Below are 27,593 nucleotides of genomic sequence, written 5' to 3'. Positions count from 1 at the left end.
ATAAAGACAGCCTTGCATGTGGGGGTCTTTCAGGGAGCCCTCAGGTAAGTCATAGAATGAAGAGTTTCTGCTGATGAGGCTTTGAAGGAACTTCCACTCTGTTCTTCTCCTTCCAGGGTCTGGTGGGCCACTGGGTTTTCCCTGTGATGGCAGCATGTTGGTTTCATGGCTACTGCAGATTTGGGGATGAGGGGAGATGGGAACAGGGGAAGTCAAAATGCCACCAATCGGGGGTTCATTTCCAGATTCTGGCATCTCACATGAGTGAGCACTCCCCAGATTGCTGCAAACTTTGGTTAGTTTCCAGAGTTCCGAAACAGCTGATTCTGACAGTTCTTGCCAGTGTTCTCATTACTCTTTCAGAGGTTTTCAGAGGCCTTCACTGTACCATTTTTGGTGCTGTTTTCCCCAGCTACACCTCTGACTGTGTGTTGGATGAGCTCAGAGGACCGAAACTTTCCACCCCTACTGCCCCACCCGCCAAGAACGAGTCACTAGTAGTTGAGGTACAGGTGTCCTGTCCAAACGCCTCTTTGTTTTCCCATCTTTGAAGATTATTGGATCTGCTATAAGAGTGAGTCTAAAAACCACAATTTTGTGTTCCCTTTAAGAGGGGGTCTTGGAAACATTGGCAAGGTCCTGACCAGCTGCATTTTTACAGTCCCCGGCTGCCCTTTCAGAAAAGGAGTAGACTGGAGGTTGGCCTCATTGTGGGATGTGCTTGAGGGTCATGTGACCTGTTTTCATTTATTTCACAGGGATTTAACGTGCAAAATGGCAGTTGTACCAGATTGGCATATTATGTGTCCTTACACGCGGAAATTCACACATTCAAGACCTCACTCTTCACCATGCAGAGTGTATTCAAGGAGTGTTTTCCAAAATATGTTCAGACCTTCTTCATGTGAGTATTGATATTTCCTGAGCAAAAAATATTGATAATAGACATCACTGTGTATGTTCAGTACACGCTAGACTCTGTGCAGCGGCCTCACACGATGCTGTCAGCCCAGTAAAGCTGTGAAGTAGGTTCTGTTACTGTACCTGTCTTCTGTGTGGGGAATCTGAGACCCAGGTTTATCAAGCCACTTGCCCAAAGGTTCCATGGTTTTTAGGTGGCAGGGTTGGAATTTGAACCCAGACATTACAGGATCCGTGGAATTAAACTACTATATTATCTATTATACTGCCCCACTCAGGTTTTTTCTTAGTTAATAAACTATATTTTTTGCATAGCTTTTTTTTTTAATGCTATGCTGTGCAGCTTGCAAGATCTTATTTCCCTGCCCAGGGATTAAACCTGGGCCACAGCGGTGAAAGCTCCGACCAAGCCTTAACCCCTGGACCACTGGGGACCCTCTGAGTAATTTTAGGTTTACAGAGAAACTGAGCTAACGTGCAGAGAGTTCCCGTACACTTCTTCACTCCCATCCCCAGGTTCCCTTATTTCCAGCGTTTGCAGTAATGTGGGACGGTTGTTACACCCGACACACCATTACTGATGCTTTAGTAGAGCTCACACTCTGTTCTGTGCATTCTCTGGGTTTTGACAAGTGTATGACGACATGTGTCCACTGTCACCGCATCTCCCAGAGCAGTTTCACTGCCCGAAGACTCCTCTGTGCTCTGCCTGCTCATCCCTCCCTCCCCTAATTGCGGGCACCCGCTGGTCCTCCTGCTGTCTCCGGAGTCTGGCCGCTTGCAGAATGTCATTTAGTTGGAACCATACAGTCCGTAGCGTTTTCAGATTGGCTTCTTTCACTTAGCAATGTGCACTTAAGGCTCCTTCATGCCTTTTCGTGATGTGACAGTTCATTTCTTTTTTTTCTCTGAATAATATTCTCTTGTATGGATATACAACCGTTTATTCACTCCTCAAGAACATCTTGGTTGCCCTCGTGTCTTGGCAATTATAAATAAAGTTGGCATAAACATTTGCATGCAGGTTTTTGAGGGGACCTAAAATCCTAACTTATTTGGATCAGTCAGTTTTAAAGCAATAAAATTTGACATTATGATTTCCCCAAAGTGTGTGTCTTTTCATTTGTTCCTTCCTTCCTCCCTCTCTTTCTTTGCACACATTTTCTGAGCCCGGTCCGTCTAGTCAAGACTATGGTTTTTCCCGTGGTCATGTATGGATGTGAGAGTTGGACTGTGAAGAAAGCTGATTGCCGAAGAATTGATGCTTTTGAACTGTGGTGTTGGAGAAGACTCTTGAGAGTCCCTTGGACTGCAAGGAGATCCAACCAGTCCATCCTAAAGGAGACCAGTCCTGGGTGTTCATTGGAAGGACTGATGCTAAAGCTGAAACTCCAATACTTTGGTCACCTCATGCAAAGACTTAACTCACTGGAAAAGACTCTGATGCTGGGAGGGATTGGGGGCGGGAGGAGACAGGGACGACAGAGAATGAGGTGGCTGGATGGCATCACCGACTCGATGGACATGAGTTTGAGTGAACTCCAGGGGTTGGTGATGGACAGGGAGGCCTGGTATGCTGCGATTCATGGGGTCGCAAAGAGTCGGACACAACTGAGCGACTGAACTGACAACTAATATGTAACAAGAACTGTCCTAGGGACTGAGGATAAAGAGCAGGTCCTGTAGAGGGTCTGCCCTGGAGGAGCCCCTGGTCTTGAAAGGGAGAGGAGGAGTCCCAGCCAAGAGAGACCAGGGCTGGGCCAGACACGCGTACGGAGTGCTGAGGATGCACAGCCCGAGGAACCGGAAGGGCTCAGAGCAGCACAGTGAACGGACAGACCCGGGGAGAGGCGATCCGGTCAGAAGTCACCCCGCCACCTGTGCTCACCTGCCATCCGCGGGAGGCCACTGGCACTTGCCGGAGAGCCGGAAGGGAGCCCAGACGACTTCTGATGGGCGCGTGTCTGCCTGGTCTCTGGAAGGAGGGGAGAATGGATGTCGGGGTGACCGGCAGTCTCCACCACAGACATTTATCGTCACTAACAAATCTGCCTCGCGCCCGCAGTGTTCTGCGGATATATCCTCGTGAACCAGCTTTGTGACTGCACAAAGAAGAATGGAGCGAAGCAGGATTACTGGATTAAGGGGCATTCATGCTCATAAAGGAGCCACCGAATCGCAGGAAGCTCGTACCTGCACATCCCCACAGATAACAATTAAAAGTACTTGTTTCTGAGCATCCTAACACAGAATGTTGTCTTTGACTTCTTGTCCATTTGATATGCATAAAACAACATTCAATTGTGATGTTAACCTGCGTTTCCCTAATGGCAAGGTTATCTTTGATTGTCAAGTTCATCAGGTTCATGTCGTCCTTTGACGAGCTGCCTCTTCGTGTCCTTTGCCCATTCACCCATTGTGGGTGGGTCTTTCTAGTTATTTGTGTGAGCGCTCTTTGTTAAAAATATGAATACTTTGTGTCCCATCAGTGTCTTTTTTCATCTGTCATTTGCCTTTTGTTTTTATTGATGGTCTTTAAAATGTACTGAATTATTTTTCCTTTTTAAAATAAAAGTTATATATTTAAAATAAATACACTTCAGTAAAAACTATTTACTATATGTATATAATGTCCCCTAGCATCCCTTTCCTCTCCAGAGTTGGTCACCATTGAGTGTTCGGCTGTCCAGTGAGTGCACATCATTCATGCCCACACACATGTAGATATGTAATTACATAACTCATTAAATAAACGCAATTCATGGGTAAATCTGTGAGCCACAGATACCAGACACCCTGTTTCCTTCTAAGATGTTTTTCGCTTTATGTTTCAATTTGAGTAGTTTCTGTCGACCTGACTTTATACTCATGAGTCCTTTCTTCTGCCGTGTGGACGGTCTGCTGTTAAGCAAATTAAATGAACTCTTCACTTTGATATTGTATTTTTCATTTCTAGCTTTTTCACGTGCTTTAAAAAAATGTTTCTGCTTCTCTGCTGAAATCCCCCACATGTTCAGCATGTTGTCAATTTTCCCTTAATCTCTTTAACATATTTGTCATTCTGAGTTTAAATACCCGATCATTTCCGCATCTGTTCTCTCTGTGGGTTTTCTGATGACTGGTTTTGCTTCTCATCAGGTCATCTTTTCTTATTTCACTTGTCTTGCAATTTAAAAAAGATTTAACAGCAGACATTTGTGTAAAAAAGAGTAGTGTGTACGTGCTTAGTCATGTCCAATTCTTTGCGACCTCACAGACCGTAGCCTGCCAGGCTCCTCTGTCCATGGGACTTAACAGGCAAGAACACTGGAGTGGATGGCCACTTCCTTCTCCAGGGGATCTTCCCGACCCAGGGATGGAATTCACGTCTCCTGCATTAGCAGGTGGGTTCTTTACCACTGAGCCATCAGGAAAGCCCCCAGAAAGAGTAGGGAAGTGAAGTTGCTCAGTTGTGTCCGACTCTTTGCAACCCCATGGACTGGAGCCTACCAGGCTCCTCCGTCCATGGGATTTTCCAGGCAAGAGTGCTGGAGTAGGTTGCCATTTCCTTCTTTAGGGGATCTTCCTAACCCAGGGATCGAACCAAGGTCTTCCACATTGTGGGGAGACGCTTTACTGTTTGAGCCACCAGGGAAGCCCCCAAAAAGAGTAGAGACAGAAGTAAATCATATTTACCACCAGAAAAAGGAATGCTCCTTCTGCTCAGGCTTCTGATGAGGTGGACTGGCTCAGTTTATTTCTTGGTTTAGTCGTGTCTGGATTAGGTGTCAGTGGTGGTTAGATTCAGGTGACCTCCTGTTTCAAACACTTCCCTTCAGCCGACCCTGGGATCTGAGCAGCGTGGACACTCCAGCCATCTCTGCTTCCCGGTCCAGCTGCCCTCCTGGTGTCCTGGTGGGAACTCTCTGCTTCCAGCCCTCCTGCCACAATTGGAGGAGGGTTTCTCCAGCTCAGCCTCCAGCTTTGTGCACCTCAGGAGGTCCCCCTCAGCCTTGCCCCACTGCCTCCGGTCTGCAGCGGGTCGCCAAGGGGCACTTGGTTAGGGTCCCATAGGCTTAGAGGGGCTTGCCTCTGGTCTGTACTCAGCCATGGTGAGCAGCTGCCTAACACTTAGGGAAGACCCCCCATGTCTCAGGGCATAGCTCACAGCCCCCCTGCCTTGCTCCCAGCTTCGGGTGCTGCAACTGCCGTGTGGGAAGGCCCATGTGGATGGGTGCAGGCTTGCTGTGTACCTGAGGCTCCCGAGATCCAAGTCCATGGGATGGGTCCACATGGCTACTACGTGCTTCCCATTGGTGGTCTTCTCTACGCCCCTGTCTAGAATGAATCTGCTGCTCTTCCCAAGACCCTGCAAGGAGGAAAGGAGTCCTGGGTGCTTTCTCTCCGAGGAGTGGCTGGTCCTTTCTGTTTCTTTGCATCCTCGGTTCTTTGATGGTTTCAAACCCTTCTCCCTTTTTTTTTAGCTTATCCTCTTGGTTCTCTTTGCTGGGATCAGAATGATAGTCTCTGTGACTTTCTATATCCTAAATGGAAGTAGAAAATTTTGTCAGTTCTCCTCCAGAAACATCCTATCAATTTGTACTCCCACCAGCAGGTTATGCAAGTTTGGCTGTTGCTTTCATTTTAAACCGAAGAAGTCATATTAGATTTATGAAATAAAAAGTTTTCCTTCAGGTAAAATCAGATAGTTTCAAATCAATATTTTCAGATACTTTAAAATTAGAATCGTTGATTGCTAAGAAGGGGGTTCTTGGGAAGCATTGAAAATACACGTGAAAAGTCTGAAAAAAAGATTTCAAGATGGGAGACAGACATAAAGGGGTCCCTCCATGATGCTGGGTGCAGGAGGAGGAATTCCAGGGTGGGTGGGCAGAGGGAGAAATATTCGTCACCAGCTGACGTGGGACCCTGCAGCTCTGCCACGTGAATCAGCTGCTTCTGAGGTTCAAAGCAACAGGAACGCAGAGGGAAGCAGGGAGCCGCCCCTGCACAGCCAGCTCCCTTGGCGAGTTTAGTCCCTTCTTCTCCCCCAGGCTCTCAGCCCAGTCTTCTTCTGCCTGTCTGACCTCTTGTATGTAAGCATTTGGCCCCATGTCCTGGAACACCACTGCAGCAAACAGCAGCTCCATTGTGACCCCAGGCCTCTGTGGTTGCCCCCTGACCTTTCTGCTTGCGCGTCACCGAGCGGGCATCTCAAACACAAACCAATCGGACACCCCTTGACGCCCGGCATTCTCCATCCCAGTAAAGGGCATCATCCTCCATCCAGTTCCTCTAGTGCAAGGACCTATCCTTGATTTCATTTTCTTTTCATCCCCCGGCCCCCTCAGCTCACCAAGCCAGTTTATCAGTGAGACCTTGTCAGCTGTGTTTCTAGGTTCTGTCTCTAATCTGTCTCCCCACCCCCCAAACCCTACCCCCACCATAACCTTGACCTTGTTCAAGTCACCATCACTTCTTCTTGGAACTTGGGAATTGCTTCCTCGCTGAACTTCTCATTTCTTGCCCCTCTGTAATCTGCTCTCCGCATAGCAGCCAGAGTAATTTTTAAAAAACCACATATATTAATAAGATCACTCACTGCTTGAACTCTGGTTCCTGAGTCTTCCCGTTGCCCTTGGAGAAAACCCCAGTCCTCGTGCAGGAATCTGAGGTGTCACCCACCCCGATCTGAGCCATCACTGCCTCCCTGTCTTGCTGGACACTCGCCTCTGTCCGCAGAGGCCTCTCGCCTCCCTCCTGCCAGGGGCTCTTTACCCGAGGCTCTTCTCCCTGTCGAGGACACTCTCACTGCAGCTGCTTGCCTGGATCATCCTGTCTTTCTGGTTTCAGCTCATCAGACTACCCAGAGAGGCTTTCCGCAACTCCCCCACCTGAGACAGCTCCCCGGCTGCCCTCACCTCCGTGGTCTGTCCTGCTGCCTGTAAGCACTTGGCACCATCTACCGTTACGTCATCATTTATTTTCTGCTTCTCGTCCTGCTTCTCTCCTCCAGAGTCTAGCTAAGCTTTCCAAGAGCAGAGCTTCCTGTCTTACTCATGGCAGTCCTGCCAGTGCCTAGAGCAGCGCTGGCATGTGACCGGTGCTCAGAAATACCTTTTGAATGAATGAATTCCACGTCCTTTCAAGCCAGTGTTTCAAAAGGCTCTCTTCTCTTCCTGCCTGCCTGCTTTCCTGAGGCTCCCACACAGCCTGTTCCCACACTTGGATCTCTAGCATCACCCTCTATGACCTCCAGATTTTTGTATTCAATTTTCGAATGGACATCCCCACTTGGGTATCCCAAACTGAGCTCCTTAGCTTTCCTGCAGACTTTTCTGTTCCAGGTGTCCATTGCTATGAACAAACTCCCCCAAACACAGAGGCTTGGAACCTCAACTGTCATGTGTTTTGCTCACAGATCTACAGTTAGGTCCCAGGGGTGGCTTGTCTCCGCTCTTTGCACTGTAGTGGGGGAGGTGCCAAGGCAGGGGTCAACTTGACATCTGGGGCTGGAATCTTCTGGAGGCTGACCCTCTCGAATGGCCAGCAGGTGGTGCGGGCTCTTGGCTGGAAGCTTAGCTGGGGCTGTTGGCCAGACACCTACATGCGGCCTCTCTGCATGGCTCCTTGACCTCTCAGCACAGCAACTGATGTGTCTTAGGAGGGCCAGGCAGAGGCTATAGTGCTTTTTTTGTGGCTGTGTCTTAGCAATCCCATCATGTCAATTCTGCCCTAGTCACAGACTCATGCACATTTTAAGGGGGAGGAATGTACACCCCACTTTTTGATGGGAGGAAAGTGAACACGATATCATAAGAGAAGCCGTGGTGGGCATCTTGTTGCGGCCATCTCAGACAAAACCACCCACCAACCCCATCTTCCGTATTCCCTTTCTCACGGCTCACCCAGCCACCCACACGAACTTCGTCCTCATCTCCTACCTCACCCAGCGCAGCACGTCAGAGTGTTCTCTGGACCTCCTCTGTTTTAACAGCTCTTTTATTCACTCCTGCTTTGCACTCGCTGACCATCACATTAGTGTAGACCTCCCTTAAGACTCATCTGAGCTGGTTGTAGTCACCCAGCATGTCTTCCACCACCCATCTCCTCCCCGTTCTGTTTCTCTCCCGTGTGATACCAGAGTGAAAGTGACAATTAGAGGGCTTCCCTGGTGGTCCAGCAGCTAAGACTCTGCTCTCCCATTGCAGGGGGCCCAGGTTCAATCCCTCTTCAGGGACCTAAATCCTAAATGCTGCAGCGGAGGGTTCTCACGCCGCAAGTAAAGATCCCCCGCGCCACAGCGAAGATGGACGATCCCTCGTGCTGCACCCAACACCTGGCTCAGCCGAATAGATCAGTATTCGAGAATGAAGATCGGGCCGTGCCGCCCTCTCAGTGCCAGTCCTGCTGTGGCATCCCACAGCCAGAGCGCGAGGCCGGAGGGCAGGGCCGCCTGCCTTGGCTCCTTCCGACTTGCCCAGTCTCCTCTCCTGGCTGGGCCTGCTCTGTGCGGGCCCTCCCCCGGCCACCCTCCACAGCATCCCCACCTCCAGCCCCCTGTCTCGCTCTCAGGGAACACAGCCTTGCAGTGGAAGTGTCACTGTGTCCTCTCAGATTTTCCTGATACCCTCAGCCTGTCACCCCAAACCAGCCGTCTGTGTTCTGGGTCTCCGGTGTTATCCCCGTTAAGTGATCCCCTCCCTGGAGGTCGCTGTGGGCATTGTGAGCGAGAGGGCACAGGCCTTGTGTGTGCACAGTGAGCAAGCTTCAGGGAAGGCGGGCACTGGGGTGACGGCCCGTGCAGCCCCTGGAAGGACGCAGTGGTCCCTGGATCCTGCCACATCGCTCCTCCTGAGCTGAGGGCACCTGGAAGCTCTTCACGGCAGGTGGGGGCCCTGGTAGGTCCTCTGTTACCACCTCAAACAGAAGGCAGCTCGGTCACCCTGCAGCTGTGAGCAGGCCCCTAGCTGCCTCTGGGAAGGTACATGCTGGCACTTCGAATCTGTTAATATCATCTGGCCCAGGTCACCCCAAGGCTAAAGCCATCATGTCCACGTGACAGAAAGGTTCCACTGCTTGATGAGGAATTCTTGTTTCAAGGGAAATACCAAGAGTCAACCTCTCCGAGCCCCTGCTTGTGAATGATTTGACAAAAAATGCAGCAACGTTCAAGACATTTCACATGTCCAGAATTTACTGTGTAAGACAGAGGTACTAAATGGACTGTGGTCACCAAGATGAAAAGTGAATGCAGTGGTTTAAAGATTTATGTGATGCTGGAGAGGATGTGGAGAAAAGGGAACCCTCCTAAACTGTCAGTGGGAGTGTAAATCGGTTCAGCCACTGTGGAAAACTGTATGGAGGTTCCTCAGAAAACTAAAAATGGGAGTTACCATATGATTCAGCTGTCCTACTCCTGGGCACATATCCGGACAAAACTATAATTCCAAAATTATACATGGACACCAGTGTTCATAGTAGCGCTATTCACAGTAGGCAAGACATGGAAACAGCCTAAACAACCCGCATTTTATATATATATAGTGAATGAGTGAGTGAAGTCGCTCAGGCATGTCCGACTCTTTGCGGCCCCATGGACTGTATCCCACCAGGCTCCTCCAATCCAGGGCATTCTCCAGGCAAGAGTACTGGAGTGGGTTGCCATTTCCTTCTCCAGAGGATATTCCTGACCCAGGGATCGAAACCAGGTCTTCCGCATTGTAGGCAGACGGTTTACTGTCTGAGCCACCGGAAAAGTCCTATATATATTATAATATAAATTATAATTCCTATATATATGAATATAATATATATAGTCCTATATATGTGAATATAAATATATATGGGGTACTGCTGCTGCTGCTGCTAAGTCACTTCAGTCGTGTCCGACTCTGTGTGACCCCATGACAGAAGCCCACCAGGCTCCCCCATCCTTGGGATTCTCCAGGCAAGAACACTGGAGTGGGTTGCCATTTCCTTCTCCAATGTGTGAAAGTGAAAAGTGAAAGTGAAGTCGCTCAGTCGTGTCCGACCCTTAGCGACCCCACGGACTGCAGCCTACCAGGCTCCTCCATCCATGGGATTTTCTAGGCAATAGTACTGGAGTGGCTTGCCATTGCCTTCTCCAATATGGGGTACTACTCAGCCATAAAAAGGAATGAAGTAATTCTATCTGCAGCAGCGTGGATATAGCTGGAGATCATCAGACGAAGTGAGTAAGTCAGACAGAGAAAGACGAATGTGTCCCTTACACGTGGGATCTCAGCCATGGCACAAGTGAGCCCATCTGCGAAACAGAAGCAGAGTTATGGACGCAGAGCACAAACTGATGGTTGCCGAGGGGTCGGGGGGGATGAAGAGGGAGGCTGGGGCAAACTAGCATATATAGAATAAACAGCGAGGTCCTGCCTGTGGCTCAGGGAGCTATATTCAATATCCTAAGCAAACAGTAATGGAGGGGAATATAAAAGAAAGAGTGTGTGTGCATGTCAATATATAACTGAATCACTTTGCTGTACAGCAGTAATTAACCTAATATTTTAAATCAACTCATGCTTCGATCAAAAGTAAATCTGAAAGAAAACCTTTATTTGCAGTGACATTAATTCTTAACTAGGTTTTAACTCCAATATCCAATGGCATAGGTCCTTTCCAGGGAAGAATCTTTGCCTTTTTCTTTCTTTCTAATGTTACTGCTGTGGTCTATGTTGATTGAAATGTAAATTTCAGAGGTGAAACAATGACTGCAGATTTGCCATGGCAGGTCATCCGCTTGTAGACCTAGATACAGTAGAAGAAATGCTGCTCTAGGAGTCCGCAGGGTCCCAGTACACAGTGAAATAGTTCTCATCATCGTGGCCTTATGCGCGTCTAGTAAATAGCTCTCTCTCTCTCTCTCTCTCTCTCTCTCTCACAGCCACAGGAGTTGCAAATCCTATACTGTCGTCCTTAGATGTTAAACGGATTTTGTTTCAAAAAATTACCGAGAAAGGAGATGAGTTGAAGAGAGCCTTTCACCTGCTCGACACCGCTAACAACAGGACAGTGACCAAGAGCGAACTGCGGAGGGTCATCACAACCTTCCTGCTGCCTCTCACGAGAGAACAGTTTCAGGATGTTCTGGCTCAGGTATCCAGCGAAGGAGACTCGAAACTACCCGGTGTGCGGGGGTGGGGGGGGATGCAGGAGACGACAGGGGCACGTGACCTAGCCTGGCTTTCCCCGCACTGTCCCACACAGAGTTTCATTTGTCACAGTTGAATGAAGTCCTGGCAGGTTTGGGGCCATGACCGTGTGCTTGGGTCATATTTTGCCCGCAGAACTATTATAGTCATTCTCTTTTATTTTTTTTTAAGGCTTCCACATACATAATATTTGGGGTCCAGTGGCTAAGATTCTATGCTCCCAATACACAGGGCCTGGTTCGATCCCTGGTCAGGGAACTAGACCCCCCCCCCCCCGACCCTGCCCTGCATGTCACAATTAAGTTCACAAGTGTAACTAAAAATGACCCTATGTGTGGCAATGAAGCTCTGTTCATTTTTAAAAATACTTTTCCTGTCTGTTTTGCAGATTGCATAATATCCATCGATCTATCTTCAAATTCACTGACTCTTAGCATCTCCATTCTGTTATTAAGTCTATTCAGTGAATTTTTAACTTTAGACATTGTATTTTTCAGTTCTAGAATTTCCATTTGGTTCTTTTTTATAATTGCTATTTATCTGCTTAGATTTATTGATTTTCTTTCAATTATGAACATATTTCTTTTAACCCATTGAGCATATTTAAAATAGCTTCTTAAAAGTCCTTGTCTGGTAATTCTCATCTCGGGGTTCACCTGTTTTGATTTTTTTTTTTTTTTTTCTTGAGAAGGGTCACATTTCTCTGGTCCTTCATTAAAAAAAATTTTTTTTTTATTTTTTAAATTATTGAAGTACGATAGCACATTTAATGGAGATTTGGAACATACAGAACAAAGTTACATATAGTTCCACTTACAATTATTTTTTCAGTAGATAAGTTAAAAATTTTAGTTGGAGTTTCAATATCAAGCTCTTAAAAATTAATATAATGAATAGACAGAAAAGTAGAAGGGAATAGTAGACCTGAAAAGCACTATGAACCAATTCAACATAATTAAGATTTATACAGTATTCTTGCCTGGAGAATCCCATGGACGGAGATGCCTGGTAGGCTACAGTCCACGGGGTCGCAAAGAGTCGGACACGACTGAGCGATGGAACGGAACGGAACGGAACACAACAGCAAGATACAAATTCTATTCAAGTTCCCATAGACTATATACCAGGGACATAAAACGAGGTGCAAAAATTTCATGGTCTAAAGGTTTTGAAATCATACTGTCCTCTTATCACTGTGGAATTATGTTAGAAATCAGTATCAAAAGATACTTGAAAATAACCCACGTATTTTCAAAGGCAGTGTGTCCTTTACCAAAAGATCTTTGACTTAGCCATTGAAAGCCTCAATAAAGTTAAAAGACTGAAAAAACACAGAGGGTGATCGCAGAGAAGAAAGCATTTAAATGATAAATTAATACCAAAATTGTAAATTAATATCAAAGATACTTTAAAAACCCCATGTATTTGGAAATTAAATGTCCACTTTTAAATGATGGGTGTATCTAAGAAGCCATAACATGGAAAATTAGAAAATAATTGTAACAATAAAAATGAAAAGAGAATTTATCAGAATTTGCTCCATGCAGCTGAAGCTGCTCAGTGCAACTAAATGCAATGTGGGATCTTGGATTAGGTATGGAAACAAATAGTTGGTCCTTCACTGTTGAGTGTATTTGAATTATATCCCAGACTAATGGTTTTCAATAGAAATATAATGTGAAGCACATATGTAATTTTAAATATTCTGGTAGCTACATTACAAAGATAAAAAGAAATAAGTGAAATTAATTCTTAATAATATTTTTGTGTGACCAAAATGTCTCATTTCAACATGTAATCACTGTTCAAAATTGGTGGTAAAATATTTGACATTCTTTTCTGTGTACTAAGTCTACAAGGCCTGGTGTGTATTTAGAGTAGACCTCAGCTCAGACACCACATTTCCATTAGAAATACTTTATCTGTATCTTTTTATTGTTGTTCATTGCCCAGTCGTGTCCGACTCTTTGTGACTTCCTGAACTACAGCACGCCACACTTCCCTGTCCTTTACTATCCACCAGAGTTTCCTTAAACTTGTCCATTGAGTTGGTGATGCCATCCAACCATCTCATCCTCGGTCACTCCCTTCTCCTCTTGCCCTCAATCTTTCTCAGCATCAGGGTCTTTTCCAATGAGTCAGCTCTTCGCATCAGGTGGCCAAAGTATTGGAGCTTCAGCATCAGTCCTTCCAATGAATATTCAGGGTTGATATCCTTTAGGATTGACTAGTTTGTTCTTCTTGCAGTCCAAAGGACTCTCAAGAGTCTTCTCTAGCACCACTGTTCATAATTCTTTGATGCTCAGCCCTCATTATGGTCCAACTCTCACATCCGTACCTGACGACTGGAAAGACCATAGCTTTGACTATACAGACCTTTGTCGGGAAAGTGATGTCTCTACCTTTTTTTCTTTTTTTAACCTGTATTGAGATTTCATAAAATTTGCAGTTGAAATACTAATTTCACCTAGTCATTCCAAACATAAAAATTTTCCAAAAACGGACTTAATTTTAGAATTTAAATTAATTAACATTAAAGGTAACAGTTCATTTCATCAGTTGCCCTGGCTATGAGCCATGTGCTTTGGAGTCACATGTGGCTCTGTCTGTTGATTACACAGTGTGGTACCCTGGAGACACTGGATTCTGTTATATTGACTCCTTCAACTTTCAATGCCTTTGCTTTGGCAGGCAATCAGCTTCCAAATCCTGTCTTGCCTGCAGCGGGCAGTCATTCGTATCTTGGTTCAGCTCTTTTGTCTTTTTAAAAAAGATTTATTTATTTTTAATTGGAGTATGGTTTCTTTATAATATTATGTTGGTTTTGGCGTACATTGCCATGAGTCAGCCATAGGCATACACATGTCCCCTCCTTCTGGAACCTACCTGCCACCCTCCACACCCTCCCGCCCTCTGGGCTGTCACAGAGCACGGGGTCGAGCTCCCTGTGTCGCACAGCAGCTTCCCCTCAGCTGTCTGTTTCCATATGGTGGTGTGTGTGTTTCCATGCCACTCTCTCCACTCACCCCGCCCTCTCCTTCCCCGCTGTGTCCACAAGTCTGTTCCGCATGTCTGCATCTCCATTCCTGCCCTGCAGATAGCTTCATCAGCACCATCTTTCTAGATTCCACATGCATGTGTTAGTATACAGTATTTGATTTTCTCTTTCTGACTTACTTCACTCTGTGTAATAGGCTCTAGGTTCATCCACCTCATTAAAATCCATTCAAAGGCATTCCTTTTTTATGGCCAAGTAATATTCCCCTGTATATATGTACTCCACCTTTCTCCATTCACCTGTTGATGGACATCTAGGCCGCTTCCATGTCCTGGCTCTTGTAAACAGTGCTGCAGTAAACATTGGGGCACATGTGTCTTTTTCAATATGATTCCTCAGGGTCTGTGCCCAGTAGTAGAATTGTTGGGTCACGTGGAAGTTTCATTCCTGATTTTTTAAGGAATTTCCACACTGTTCTCCTTAGGGGCTGTATCAGTTTTCATTCCCACCTCTTCTGTCTCTCTCTGGGCTCTTCGTGTGTGACCTGCACGTGCGTGGCTCAGGCGTCAGCTGGGGCGTGGACAGAGCGTGTGCACAGACAGTGGGGCTGCCCCTCTGTCTCTCTCCTGTCTCGGACCCCCGCTCACACTTCTAATGGCTGTGGTTTGGCTTCAGCGTGTTCGTTCTTCAGGCCAGAAACACAGTGGGGTTTCCGTGGGGGTGGGTGGGGGCAGATTTAGCTGCTTTGTGCTGGCCACTGAATTTGGCCACTCAGGTTCAAAGCCATTTAGAACAGGAGACTCAGTACTTGTCCCTTCTTCTGAAGCTTTAAACGCTTTTCCTCCAAAACCTGCCTGCTTTCTTTCACTCTCCTGAGCCTTTAGATAGTTCTTTTTCGGTATTTTGACAGAGTCTACGGAATGTTGACTGTGGGAGGTTAGTCTGTTAAGAGCTTTCTCTGCCACAACTTCTGCTACATTGTTTTTAAAAAAGCAGTCCCAGAGTCAGGGACAAGTAGGAAGTATAGTGCAAAGAACAATTCTTTTTCCTAAGCCATTTAGAAGGAAGCTGCTTCATTACCTCAAATATCTGCGTTCAGTTCAGATCAGTTCAGTTCAGTCACTCAGTCATGTCCAACTCTTTGCGACCCCATGGACTGCAGCACGCCAGGCCTCCCTGTCCATCACCAACTCCTGGAGCTTGCTCAGACTCATGTCCATTGAGTCGGTGATGCCATCCAAACATCTCATCCTCTGTCGTCTCCTTCTCCTCCTGCCCTCAATCTTTCCCAGCATCAGGGGCTTTTCCAGTGAGTCAGTTTTTCGCATCAGGTGGCCAAAGTATTGGAGTTTCAGCTTCAGCATCAGTCCTTCCAATGAACACCCAGGACTGATCTCCTTTAGGATGGACTGGTTGGATCTGCTCGCATGTTTCCTTAAAACCAGAACCCTGTTCTGTACTCCCACAATGCAATCATAATGGTAAAGACGTTAACATCAACTCCCAACGACCGACAGCCCCAGGCCCAGGTCACAGTCGCGCAGTGGACCTGGCAAGTCTCCTTTCACCTGGGCGTTTTCCAGTCCGTCCTTAGTTTTGAGGACGGTAATACTGTGAAGATTGCATACCCATTATTTTGTAAAGTGTCCCCAGCTTGAGTTTATCAGATGGTAGATGTTTCCCGATGGCTAGACTGAGGCCGGCGTCTCCGGCAGGGATGTCGCGGAAGCCTCACTGTGCTCATCCTATGGCCTTTTGCTTGGTTGCAGGCGACTTCAGCCTGTCCCATTACTGCTGCTGTCACTGCGGTCACTCCATTAAGGTGGGAGCTATCGGATCCACCTTTCTTTTTCACAGTGGAATGTTCTTTACACAGTTTGTAATTAATAAGCAATTTGTAGGAGAAATCTTCGAAGCTATGTAGATGTGTCATTCCTCACCAAACTTCATATATTCTTTATTATTTGCATATTTGCAGGGACTCGAGATTTCCTATTTTATTAAGTGGGTTATGATCCATTGCTTTCATGGTTTATTTTGATACTTAAATCGTCCCTAATTTAGCCACAAGAGCACCTTCCTTCTGGTTTCCGTGTCCTTTTGACGTGTCCCCATCATCTTTTGAGCACTTTCTGACTTTCTGATGCCAGACATTACAAGCTCACCTGTACTTTCCATGCTCAGTCCTGGAATCATCCATCTCTCCAAAGAGCTCTGGTTCTTTTTAATGGAAAAAGGCCTCCAGAATCTGGGGTCTAGGCACCAGGGCTGCTCATTGCTCCTGGACCTCGCTGCTCGAGGCCCTCTAAGTGGGCAGAGCTCCAGGGGACATAGTCCGTACTTTCATCTGTCTGTATAAACACACACACACGTGCGTGCATGTGTGCTCAGTCACTCAGTCGTGTCCGACTCTGCGACCCCATGGACTGTTGCCACTAGTCTCCTCTGTCTGTGGAATTGTTCAGGCAAGCACGCCGGAGTGGGTTGCCATTTCCTCCTCCAGGGTGTCTTCCCAACCCAGGGACTGAGCCCGCTTGTTTCACTTATTTGAATATGCTGGCATGTGACTCATCACCCATCTCCCATCTCCAGTGCCCACACAGCCAGGTGGATGCCCTTTGCCCGCCGTGTGGGCTCCCTGGCTGTGAACATGGCAGAGCCATGTGTCTCTGCCCCGTCTAATGACTGCAGGACTGAACTGTGGGGGACAGACAGGGAAGAAGGGAAGGGGAAGGAAGGTGAAGAGCTTTCCTCCTCTTCTTTTAAAAAATGTTTCCCTTTATTCACTTCCAGAATCTCACAAGTAGTATATATTGATTCTTTCACCTGTTACTATTTATTAGATACACATTTTAAATAAGAGCTTTACTAAGATGTGATTTCAGTTCAGTTGCTCAGTTGTGTCCGACTCTTTGCGACCCCATGAATCACAGCACGCCAGGCCTCCCTGTCCATCACCAACTCCTGGAGTTCACTCAAACTCATGTCCATCGAGTCGGTGATGCCATCCAGCCATCTCATTCTCTGTCGTCCCCGTCTCCTCCCACCCCCAATCCCTCCTAGCATCAGACTCTTTTCCAGTGAGTCAGCTCGTCACATGAGGTGGCCAAAGTATTGGAGTTTCAGCTTTAGCATCAGTCCTTCCAGTGAGCACCCAGGACTGATCTCCTTTAGAATGGACTGGTTGGATCTCCTTGCAGTCCAAGGGACTCTCAAGAGTCTTCTCCAACACCACAGTTCAAAAGCATCAATTCTTCGGCGATCAGCTTTTTTCACAGTCCAACTCTCACATCCATACATGACCACGGGAAAAACCATAGCCCTGACTAGACAGACCTTTACATATCATAAAATTCACCTTTTAACAGTGGACGGGTCTGTGGGGTTTTTCCAGTGATTTTACTTATTTATCGTTTTTGGCTGTGCTGGGTCTTCATTGCTGCACAGGCTTTTTTCTGGTTGCGGTGAGCAGGAGCACCCTAGTCACGGTGTGTAGGTTTCTCACTGTGGTGGCCTGTCTTGTTTCAGAGCACGGGCTTTAGGGCACTCGGACTTCAGGAGTTGTGGCTGATGGGCTCAGTAGCTGCAGTCCCCAAGCTCTGGAGCACAGGTTCGATGGCACAGTGTTGCATTGGCTTAGTTGCTGTGAGGCTTGTGGAATCTTCCTGGACCAGGGATTGAACTGATGACTCCTGTGCTGGCAGGCAGATTCCTTCCCACTGAGCCGCCAGGGAAGCCCTTGAGGTTTTTAATATATTCACAGAGTGGTTCATGATCACCACTGTCTAATTCCAGAACATTTCCTCATCCCTAAAAGAAACTTTTATATTCATTAGCAGTCACTCTGCACACCCCCTGCCCCTAATCCCTGACAACCATTAATCTACTCTGTGTCTTAATAGATTGTGTAGTCTGGCTATTTCATAAAAAGGAATAATATAGCATATGATCTTCCGTGTGTGGCTTCTTTCACTCAGCGTCATGTTCAGTTCTGCTGAACATCCCTGCTGCAGCATGAATTAGTGCTGCACTGCTTGTTAGGACTGAACAGTGCTCCACTGCGTGGAGGCAACACAGTTTCTTTATCGTCAGTTGATGGACCTTTGGGTTGTTTCCACTTTTTGGCTTCTGTGAACAGTGCTGCCAGGGGCTTTCACGCACCAGTTTTTATGTGGACATATGTTTTCACTTCTCTTGGGTACATACCTAGGAGTGGAAGTGCTGTGTCATGTGGTAATGTTCTCTTGCTTTTAAAGAACATTTGTCCTCACAAACATTGCATCAGTTTCATCACAAGCTTGATTGAACTGATCTTTTCTTTATACCAAATGGAAAGTGAAAATATTATTTCCTGCTAATGTCTCCCTATATTCATGATCTAATGTTAATTTAAAATTTTGACAGCCTCCCAAGCTAATCAGCTATGCAGGAAGAGGAAAAGCACAGAAAATGTGAAATGTGTATCCGTTTTTTAAAAAGTGACATCTGTTTTAAAAAGAAGTCACTGAGAACTGTAGAACTTCAGAGCCTTTACATAACAGGTTCCCGTGGTGTCTCTTATAATCAGCGTGTGTTTCTAGAACCTTGAGCTCCCATGACCCATGCATAAACCCAGGAGACTAGAGTGCAGTGCCTTCACAGGAGGCCAGGTTCACTGGGAAAGCAGGGCAGGGCTTGTCCCCCTAATCCCTGGACTTCACAGGGTGTGTGACTTTTCTAGGTCTTTTAACAACTAATCCACATGCTGACACATGCTGACACTTTCTTTTTCAATAGTCAATATAAGCCTCACTGGCAATGTATAAAACTGGTAAAATAGTTCATGGAAATCCTACCCTTAAAATTAGAGAAGAGGGGGCTTCCCTGGTGGCTCCCTGGTAAAGAATCCACCCCCTGATCAGGGAAGATCCCACACGCCGTGGAGCATCTAAGCCCATGCACGACTGCTGAGCTTGTGCTCTAGAGCCCAGGAGCCACAACTACTGAGCCCACGGGCTGCAACTGCTGAAGCCCTCTCACCCTGGAGCCTGTGCTTCACAACAGGAGAAGTCACTTCCATGAGAATCCTGCTCACCATGACTCGAGAGTAGCCCCCGCTACCTACAACTTGAGAAAAGCCCGCCCAGCAATGAAGACCCAGTACAGCCAAAAATAAAGTAAACAAAAATTTACAAAATGCATTAACAATTAGAAGGGAATTTTCCAGTTTTAGTGAATTTATTTTAGCTGTAATTTTATCTCAAGAACTGTGTCAAGAATGTTTGAATGTCAGGGTGATGATAGACGAGGCATTGTTTATAAGCTACCCTGTTCCTTAGTTTCATTAATAGTGATATGAATTTTTTTAAAAATGGGTCTCAGTCTCAGAATATCAATATAAGTTAAACATTTTAAAAGAAGTTGCACCGGTTCCTAGATACCGGAGAAGGAAAGCAAAGTTCTATTCTGGTCTTGGTGGTTGTGCCAGGGAAAGAAAAGCCTTGGAAGGTTCTCATCAACATGCTGGACGTGGATTCACAAACTATGCTTCGCCAGCTGCAGTCTAAGAATTTGCTTCCAGTGATTCATCAGTGGATGGTTTTGTCTCAAGACATTTTTGCCAGAATCGCAAATCCCAGAGACGTGAATCTTTAGCCGAGCCTTTCCTTTTAGACTGGATCCTTGATCTTAGTTTGGAAACTAGTCAGTGCAAAAGTGTATCTGCCACCTTGGAATCTGCATCGGATCACAAGTAGCACCTTTGTTCTTTCCTGGAGAATTCCATGGACAGAGGAGCCTAGTAGGCTGCAGCCCATGGGGTCGCAGAGAGTCGGGACACGACTGAGCGACTGTCACTTCCCAAGTAGCACTAGTTTTCCAGGTGGTGCTAGTGGTAAAGAACCCGCCTGCCAAGGAGACATAAGGGAGTGGGTTCAACCCCTGGGTCAGGAAGATCCCCTAGAAGAGGAGGGCATGGCAACCCACTGCAGTATTCTTGCCTGGAGAATCCCTATGGACAGGGGAGCCTAGCAGGCTACACTCCATGGGGTGGGAAAGAATTGGACATGACTGAAGCAATTTAGCATGCACGCACAAGTAGCAATATGAAATGTGACAAAAACCTCAACAGTTGATGAACTTTTTTTTTTTTTTCTGCCGACAGGGTGGTTAGTGTAGTGAAATGAGCTTGGGCTCTGGAGTCACAGGTTTCTGTGAGTCCATGGCAGTGCTGTGCAGGGAGGTCATTCCTCTGCTCTGTGAAATGTGAAAGGTTTCCACTTCCTCAGAAGGTGGTTTGGGGCTGGATGAGTTAAAACCAAGAGCCGTGCCTGTGCCCATTTACAAAGTATGAGCTCCTTCAATGTCAGCCTCTTCCCTTCTGCATTAACTCTTATCACTGCTGAGACCAGGAGGGCGTCCAGTCTGGGAAACTGCATGTTTAATCTGTCCTTGCCCTTCTTCTGTGGGACCAGGAAACCTTTGAGGTGCCTACCCAAGTTGTATCTACTGAAAACCACCCTATCAGAAGTCAGAGTCCTGGTGTCCTTTCCAGGAAAAGGCTTTGCAGAGGCCCACCCCGGGAGCCACTCTCCCCCCGGTCCCATGTCCTAGTTATACATGTTTTAAACGGTAAAGGGAAATATGTCCTTTGGGGAAGACCGAGATAACTGTGCTAGGCTTTGAGGCTGGAATTTTAAGGGCTAAGTAAATATCAAACTTGGTTGTGTGGGCTCGGGAGCCGTTCAGCTGTACGGGAGATTGTACTTATATATTTGCATGAAGCTTAAAAATATATTTATATTGATTGTGTATTTATTGTAATTTTAGTTTCATGTGCTTTCCGGGGAAATAATTTTTTCACTTGTTTAAAAAATTTGGCTTTTTATTTAAAAGTAATTTCAAGTCTCCAGCAAGTTCGTAAAGGAAAGTACGGTACAAATAATGGCCATTTACCCTTGCCCAGGCTTGTCGGTTGTGACCCTTGGCCTCCTTTGCTTCTCCTGTAATCTTTCATTCCCTCTGTGCACGGACGCACGCCACACGGACACACGAAAGACGCAAACGCTGTGTATGTGATTTTCTCTGAAGCACTTAAGGGGAGATTGCTTACGTTGACGGCTCTTTCTGTGCTTTGTGGCTGGTCTGGGCCCTCATTGCTGCACACGGGCTGTCTCTCGTTGCAGCGAGCAGGGGCCGTGCGAGGGCTTCTCACTGCGCTGGCTTCTCTTGCTGCAGAGCCTGGGCTCTGGGCTCTGAGCTTCCGTAGTTGTGGCTCTCGGGCTCGAGAGCAAGGCTTCAGCAGTTGTGACACATGATCCTAGATGCCCCACAGAACATGGAATCTTCCTGGCCCAGGGCTCAAACCCATGTACCCTGCATTGGCAAGCAGATTCTTAGCCATTGGACCACCAGGGAAGTCCTATTATTGGTCCTTTACTTCTAAATACTTCAGTGTGTATTTCCTCAAGAATAAGAACTGTTCTCTTACCTAATCACATCACATTATCAACTTTGGTAAACACTGAGGTAGTAATACTTTTATTTAATCTAAAGTCCGTATTAACCCACCTGGCCCAGTGATGTCCTTTGTAGAGTTTTAGGTTTAAAAATGACTTTTTTTTCTACCTTAAAAGCATATGAGGGGGCGCATGATACTCAGAGGTGTGGCCTCAGACTCCTGGGAAATATACATGTATTTACACACACACATAAATACATATGCAAAATATATTAGAATATATTTCTACTACTGTTACTTTATCTTTCTAAAAACCATCTATTTATTTGGCTGAGCTGGGTCTTAGTTGCGGCGTGTGGGATCTAGTTCCCTGACCAGGGGTGGAATCTGAGCCCTCTGCATTGGGAGCGAGGAGTCTTGGCCACTGGACCACCAGGGAGGCCCCTGCTCTGTCCTTTAGAAAGGCCTGTTGTGTTGTTGTTGTTCAGTTGCTCAGTTGTATCCGACTCTCTGCGGCCCCAGGGACTGCAGCATGCCAGGCTTCCCTGTCCCTCACTGTCTCCCTGAGTTTGCTCAGACTCGTGTCCATCGAGTCAGTGATACCATCCGACCAGCTCGCCTCTGTCGTCCCTGCTCCTCCTGCCCTCGGTCTTTCCCGGTTAGATGGGCCTAGAGTTCAGCTGCTTCTGTAGAGGACTGTGTGGCTTTTAGTTGAGCACAGACTGGCATCCTGGTGCGTATGCTGCTCATGCTTGGCTTGCTGAGGTTGCCTGTCGACTCAGATGCCTGGGCTGAGCAGCTGTAAGCGTTCCTGGAAAGCCCGCCCCACTCCCAGTGTCCTGCCTGCATCGCGGAGCCTGCTGTGCTGTCCATGGCTTGGTACTGAACTCGCTAACGAGCTGTCACTCTTCTTATTCGGGTGCAGATCCCCCTCACCAGTTCTGGGGCCGTTCCGTACCTTGTATTCCTGTCCAGATTTGGAGGAATCGACCTGAATATCAGTGTTATAAAGAGGTAAGTGTTTTTTTTCCTCGTATGAAAATGTGAAACTTGAGGTGATATGAGGTGGGACACAAGCAGGTTAGAGCCAACCATGTCAACATATACAATCCTCAGGCGAAGAATTTACTTAGAGAAGGTTCTGATCTCTAAATGGGATATGTTTCAGGGTAAGAGAAATCATATTGTATTCAAAGTGGAAGCACAGCAAATTAAAACCAGACTGACCCGTTTCACAAGTGGTACTAGTGCTAAAGAACCTGCCTGCCAATGCAGGAGATGCCGGGAACTCGGGTGTGATCTCTGGGTCTGGAAGCTCCCCTGGAGAAGGAAATGCCAGCCTACTCCAGTATTCTTGCCTGGGAAATCTCATGGACAGAGGAGCCTGCTGGGCTATACAGTCCATGGGGTCACAAAGAGTCAGCTACAACTGAGCACACCCAGCACAGCATGTTACATATGTGATGCCTTTCATGTTTGGAAATGAGGAATTTAGTTTTTTTTTTTCACCACCTTGCAAGGCTTGTGGGATATTAGTTCTCCAACCAGGGATTGAACGTGGACCCTGGCAATGAAAGTGGCACATCTTAACCCTGGACCACCAGGGAATTCCTTGGAAATAAGGAATTTAAATTTCGAAGTAAGAGTATTAAGATGCCACATTTTAAATTTGTTTTTTCCATACACTTTTAGTGTCTTTCATTGGCTAGTGATAGTATTTTTGTAGCTAGAAATGAACAAACTTTTAGAAGACCTTTGCATGAGGTCCTCGTAGCTGTAGCCTGAGCATGGGGCTCATCTGCCTCATCTGCAAAACGAGAGTGCTGAAGCCTGAACTTCACTGTCTCTGTCGGTTGTAAAGTTCTTTGATTCTAGTGTGCGATGCAGGAAATATTGTTTTATAGTAGAAAAATTATTGACTCAGATTATTCTGACTCTAAATGAGTAAGATTCGTTTTCTCAGGAATTGCGTAAACAATTCTAAGAGAATTAAAATTGGTTCTGAAATATTAGCACATTCTGGTATTGTGACTTTCATGATCGCAGACATCTTGGATGTAGCTGAGTTGTGAGAATGAGTGCAGCCGCGCAGAGAGAGAAGAGGGATTGCTGATTACTGGGTACAGTTTCTGTTTTGCGAGGTGAGCAAGTCCCAGAGATCCCTTGCATAGCAGTATGGATATATTCACATTACTGAAAGTGAAAGTGAAGTGAAAGTGAAATTCGCTCACTCATGTCCGACTCTTTATGACACCATAGATTATACAGTCCCTGGAATTCTCCAGGCCAGAATACTGGAGTGGGTAGCCTTTCCCTTCTCTAGGGGATCTTCCCGACCCAGGAATCAAACTGGAGTCTCCTGCATTGCAGGTGGATTCTTTACCAACTGAGTGAGCTGTACAGTAAAAGTGGCTAAGATGGTAACTTGTGTCCTTTCCTGGTGGCTCTGATGGTGAAAGAGTCCGCCTGCAGTGCAGGAAACCTGGATTCGATCCCTGGGTCAGGAAGATCACCTGGCAAAGGAAATGGCAACCGACTCCAGTATCCTTGCCTGGAGAATCCCATGGACAGAGAAAACTGGTGGGCTGCAGTCCACGGGGTCACAAAGAGCCAGACATAACTGAGCGGCTAACACTTAAAAAAAAAAAGTCAGTGCAGCAGCTCTACCAAGAATGACAAAGTATTATCTGCTCTAGGATCTGGGACTTATGATCTGCTGATGCTCTCTGTAAGTGATGAGCTAAGATAGCTTCCAGACTCATTCAGAAGAACGACTGATCATTTCATAGGCATATTCACACTCTTGACCTAATGAAACCATCCCCATTTGGGGGATAAGTAACATAATTTGAATATTCTTTGCTGAAAAAGCTCAACAGTTGGAAAAAACTAAAAGCAGAAGAGTTCTTTTTTGTTTTTGTTCAATTGTGAAAACTCAGTTTAATAATTTGAGATGAAAAGTATACGTTACTTTCTTAAACACAGAAGACTGAATATTTAAAGTAAATTAGAAAGATTCCCGGCTTACTCATGAAGCTAAATTCTCTTTATTGTTTCAGTTCAGTTCAGTCCCTCCGTCATGTCAGACTCTTTGTGACCCCATGAACCACAGCACGCCAGGCCTCCCTGTCCATCACCAACTCCCGGAGTCCACCCAAACCCATATCCATCAAGTCGGTGATGCCATCCAACCATCTCATCCTCTGTCGTCCCTTTCTCCTCCTGCCCTCAATCTTTCCCAGCATCAGGGTCTTTTCAAATGAGTCAGCTCTTTGCATCAGGTAGCCATAATATTGGAGTTTCAGCTTCAAAATCAGTCCTTCCAATGAACACCCAGGACTGATCTCCTTTAGGATGGACTGGTTGGATCTCCTTGCAGTCCAAGGGACTCTCAAGAGTCTTCTCCAACACCACACTTCAAAAGCATCAATTCTTCAGTGCTCAGCTTTCTTTATAGTCCAACTCTCACATCCATACATAACCACTGGAAAAACCATAGCCTTGACTAGACGGACCTTTGTGGACAAAGTAATGTCTCTGCTTTTTAATATGCTATCTAGGTTGGTCATAACTTTTCCTTCCAAGGAGTAAGCGTCTTTTAATTTCATGGCTGCAGTCACCATCTACAGTGATTTTGGAGCCCAGAAAAATAAAGTCAGCCACTGTTTCCCCATCTATTTGCTGTGAAGTGATGGGACCAGATGCCATGATCTTATTGTTTAAGGCCATGTGTTAGAGTGAATAGAAAATTCTGTTTCTAGTACTACAGTAGGCTACCTCCATGAACAACACTTCCACTGAAAATAACTAAAATGGTGGATTAAAGGTAAAATATTTTAATGCATGACTGAGCTGGCAAGAAAGGAAGTAATTCTTGGAGGCTAAGCATATGCGGTAAGAACTGGAATCTAGAGAAGTTTTGTATAAAGACAGTTTTTGCCATGAAGCATTGGCCAAATCGTGGTGAACTGGTGTTTCAGTTTTGTTGGGTCTTTGTAGTGAAAGGGATAAGAGACAAAGCCTACAGGGTCTATCCAAGGTGGAAAAACCAAAGGGAAGACCAGTACATGTTCCGCGGGGACCCCATACCCTCTTGTAAGGATGATTATCAGAACATAGATCTGCATCACAGAAGCCTACCTGTTTCAACACTGGCACTGGGTGAAGAGAGGAAAGATTGAAATCACACATCAATTTCAATGAAGATCTGCACCTGAAATAATGCTGCCTGTGTGGTCTGAGAAGTCTCAGGCTAGGGATTTACTGAGAACTGGCCCTGGGCTGGGTGTGCCCTTCCGGGGAGGAATACATCGAGAACATGTCCCTTAAAGAGAACCACCAATGAAATGTCACACAGAAAATCTTGAAGACATATGAAGAGACAAAGAATGAGGACCACAAACAAGTGGAAATCATATCCAGCAGAATCAGATCTCCGAACACTTGCAGTGTTGGAGCTATCAGATACAGAATCTAAAACCAGTGTTCTAATCTCTTTAAAGAAATGAAAGAATGGATTCGATATATGAATGCAAAACAAGAGGCAACAAAAGTAAAGATTTGAAGAGGTACAAAATGGCACTGCTAGCCCTGAAAGATAGCAATTACTGCAGAATAAAATTTTAGTGGATGGGTGAGAATAGTGGATTCAGCACAGCTGAGAGGAGCATCGGCGGAGTGGAAAACAGACCTGAAGGTCGTATGCAGAGCGCAGCAGAGCAGAGACACATGACACGCAGGGCAGGCACACGGACGTGGGCGGGGGGGCAGAGGCCCAGTGACACTTCTCCTGGTTTCCAGGTACCTGAGAGAGGGAGACGGGCAGGGAGTGTATTTGACAAGGCAACGGTTTAGAACCTCGAGCCAGATAAGTAGAAAGGGATGCCAGTCTAGACATACCACAGTGAAACTGCAGAACATTAAAATCAAGGAGAAAATATTTAAGGCAGTGAGAAGAAAAATGGGGTTGACTCCAGAGGAGTGACAGTGAGACTGACACGGATGTCTCAGCAGCAGCAACGGAAGGCATGAGACTGCGGGAGAAGCTCTTCAGCGCGCCGAGCTAAAATGCTTGCCTTCCTAGATTTTTTTTTAAAGCTATATTTGTAAGAGTAAGAACAAGAGCTCTTTCTGTGGGAACTCCTGGCCGCCTCTCCTCTTCTTGCCATGGTGTCTGCCCCACTGGGATCAGACTGTTTGGAAAAGGGATCCACATCTGGCACCTTTGCCTGTGATGTTCAAGGTTACCTTTCACCTCCATCTCGTAAACTTTCTTCACACTGACTTGTGGAAAAACGAAGCAGCCTTTTCATTGGATTGTCCTTCCCAGGTGGCTCAGTGGCAGAGAATCCACCTGCCAATGCAGGAGACACAAGAGAGGCGGGAATTCCCATGAACAGGAGCCTGGCTGTCTGCAGTTCACGGGGGTGGCAAAGCAGTTGGAAATGACTTAGTGACGAAACAGCAACAACAAAGGTGCTTAATATATGTTTATTGAATAAGAGGTTGCAAAAACACCAATTGAAGTGAAGTGAAAAGTTGCTCACTTGTGTCTGACTCTTTGCGACCCATTTATAGTCCTAGGCAAGAATCCTGGAGTGGGTAGCCTTTTCCTTCTCCAGGGGATCTTTCCAACCCAGGGATCAAACCCAGGTCTCCCCCACTGCAGGCAGATTCTTTACCAGCTGAGCCACCAGGGAAGCCCAGTGCCAACCAACAACGACACGTATAGTCAGCGGCCTGAGTGACTCCCGTGGGCGTAACACTGAGGGAAAGAGGGAGAAATGGACGGACCCTTCTGCTCACGCGTGGAGCTCAAAACCACACAGACTGGACTTTTGTTTAAGGATACACGCCAAGGTGCAAAATTATAAGAAGATAAACGTTAAACGTAAATGAAGATGAGAGTATGTCAAGACTGTGTATTATCACCTTGCTTGTTTAACATATATGTAGAGTACATCATGAGGAAGCTGGGCTGAAAGAAGCACAAGCTGGAATCGAGATTGCTGGGAGAAATATCAGTAACCTCAGATATGCAGATGACACCACCCTTATGGCAGAAAGTGAA

General features: G+C 46.3%; 1 protein-coding gene across 1 annotated transcript in view; it reads left to right on the top strand.

The window, feature by feature from the left end:
- The first annotated feature begins 762 nt into the window (after window positions 1-762).
- The window catches only part of EFCAB6 (EF-hand calcium binding domain 6), a 225,018-nt gene continuing 198,187 nt past the window's right edge, over window positions 763-27,593 (top strand). The window contains exons 1-3 of the mRNA XM_055396088.2: window positions 763-904; window positions 10,820-11,031; window positions 22,449-22,537. Of these exons, the coding sequence (XP_055252063.2) occupies window positions 775-904; window positions 10,820-11,031; window positions 22,449-22,537 (431 nt within the window). The 5' untranslated portion in view covers window positions 763-774. The remainder of the gene's footprint in view (window positions 905-10,819; window positions 11,032-22,448; window positions 22,538-27,593) is intronic.

This window comes from Moschus berezovskii, chromosome 6, assembly GCF_049115385.1.
Source record: "Moschus berezovskii isolate FMDL1 chromosome 6, NW_MosBer_1.0, whole genome shotgun sequence".
Lineage (NCBI taxonomy): Eukaryota > Metazoa > Chordata > Mammalia > Artiodactyla > Moschidae > Moschus > Moschus berezovskii.
This window is presented reverse-complemented; position numbering and strand designations above follow the sequence as displayed.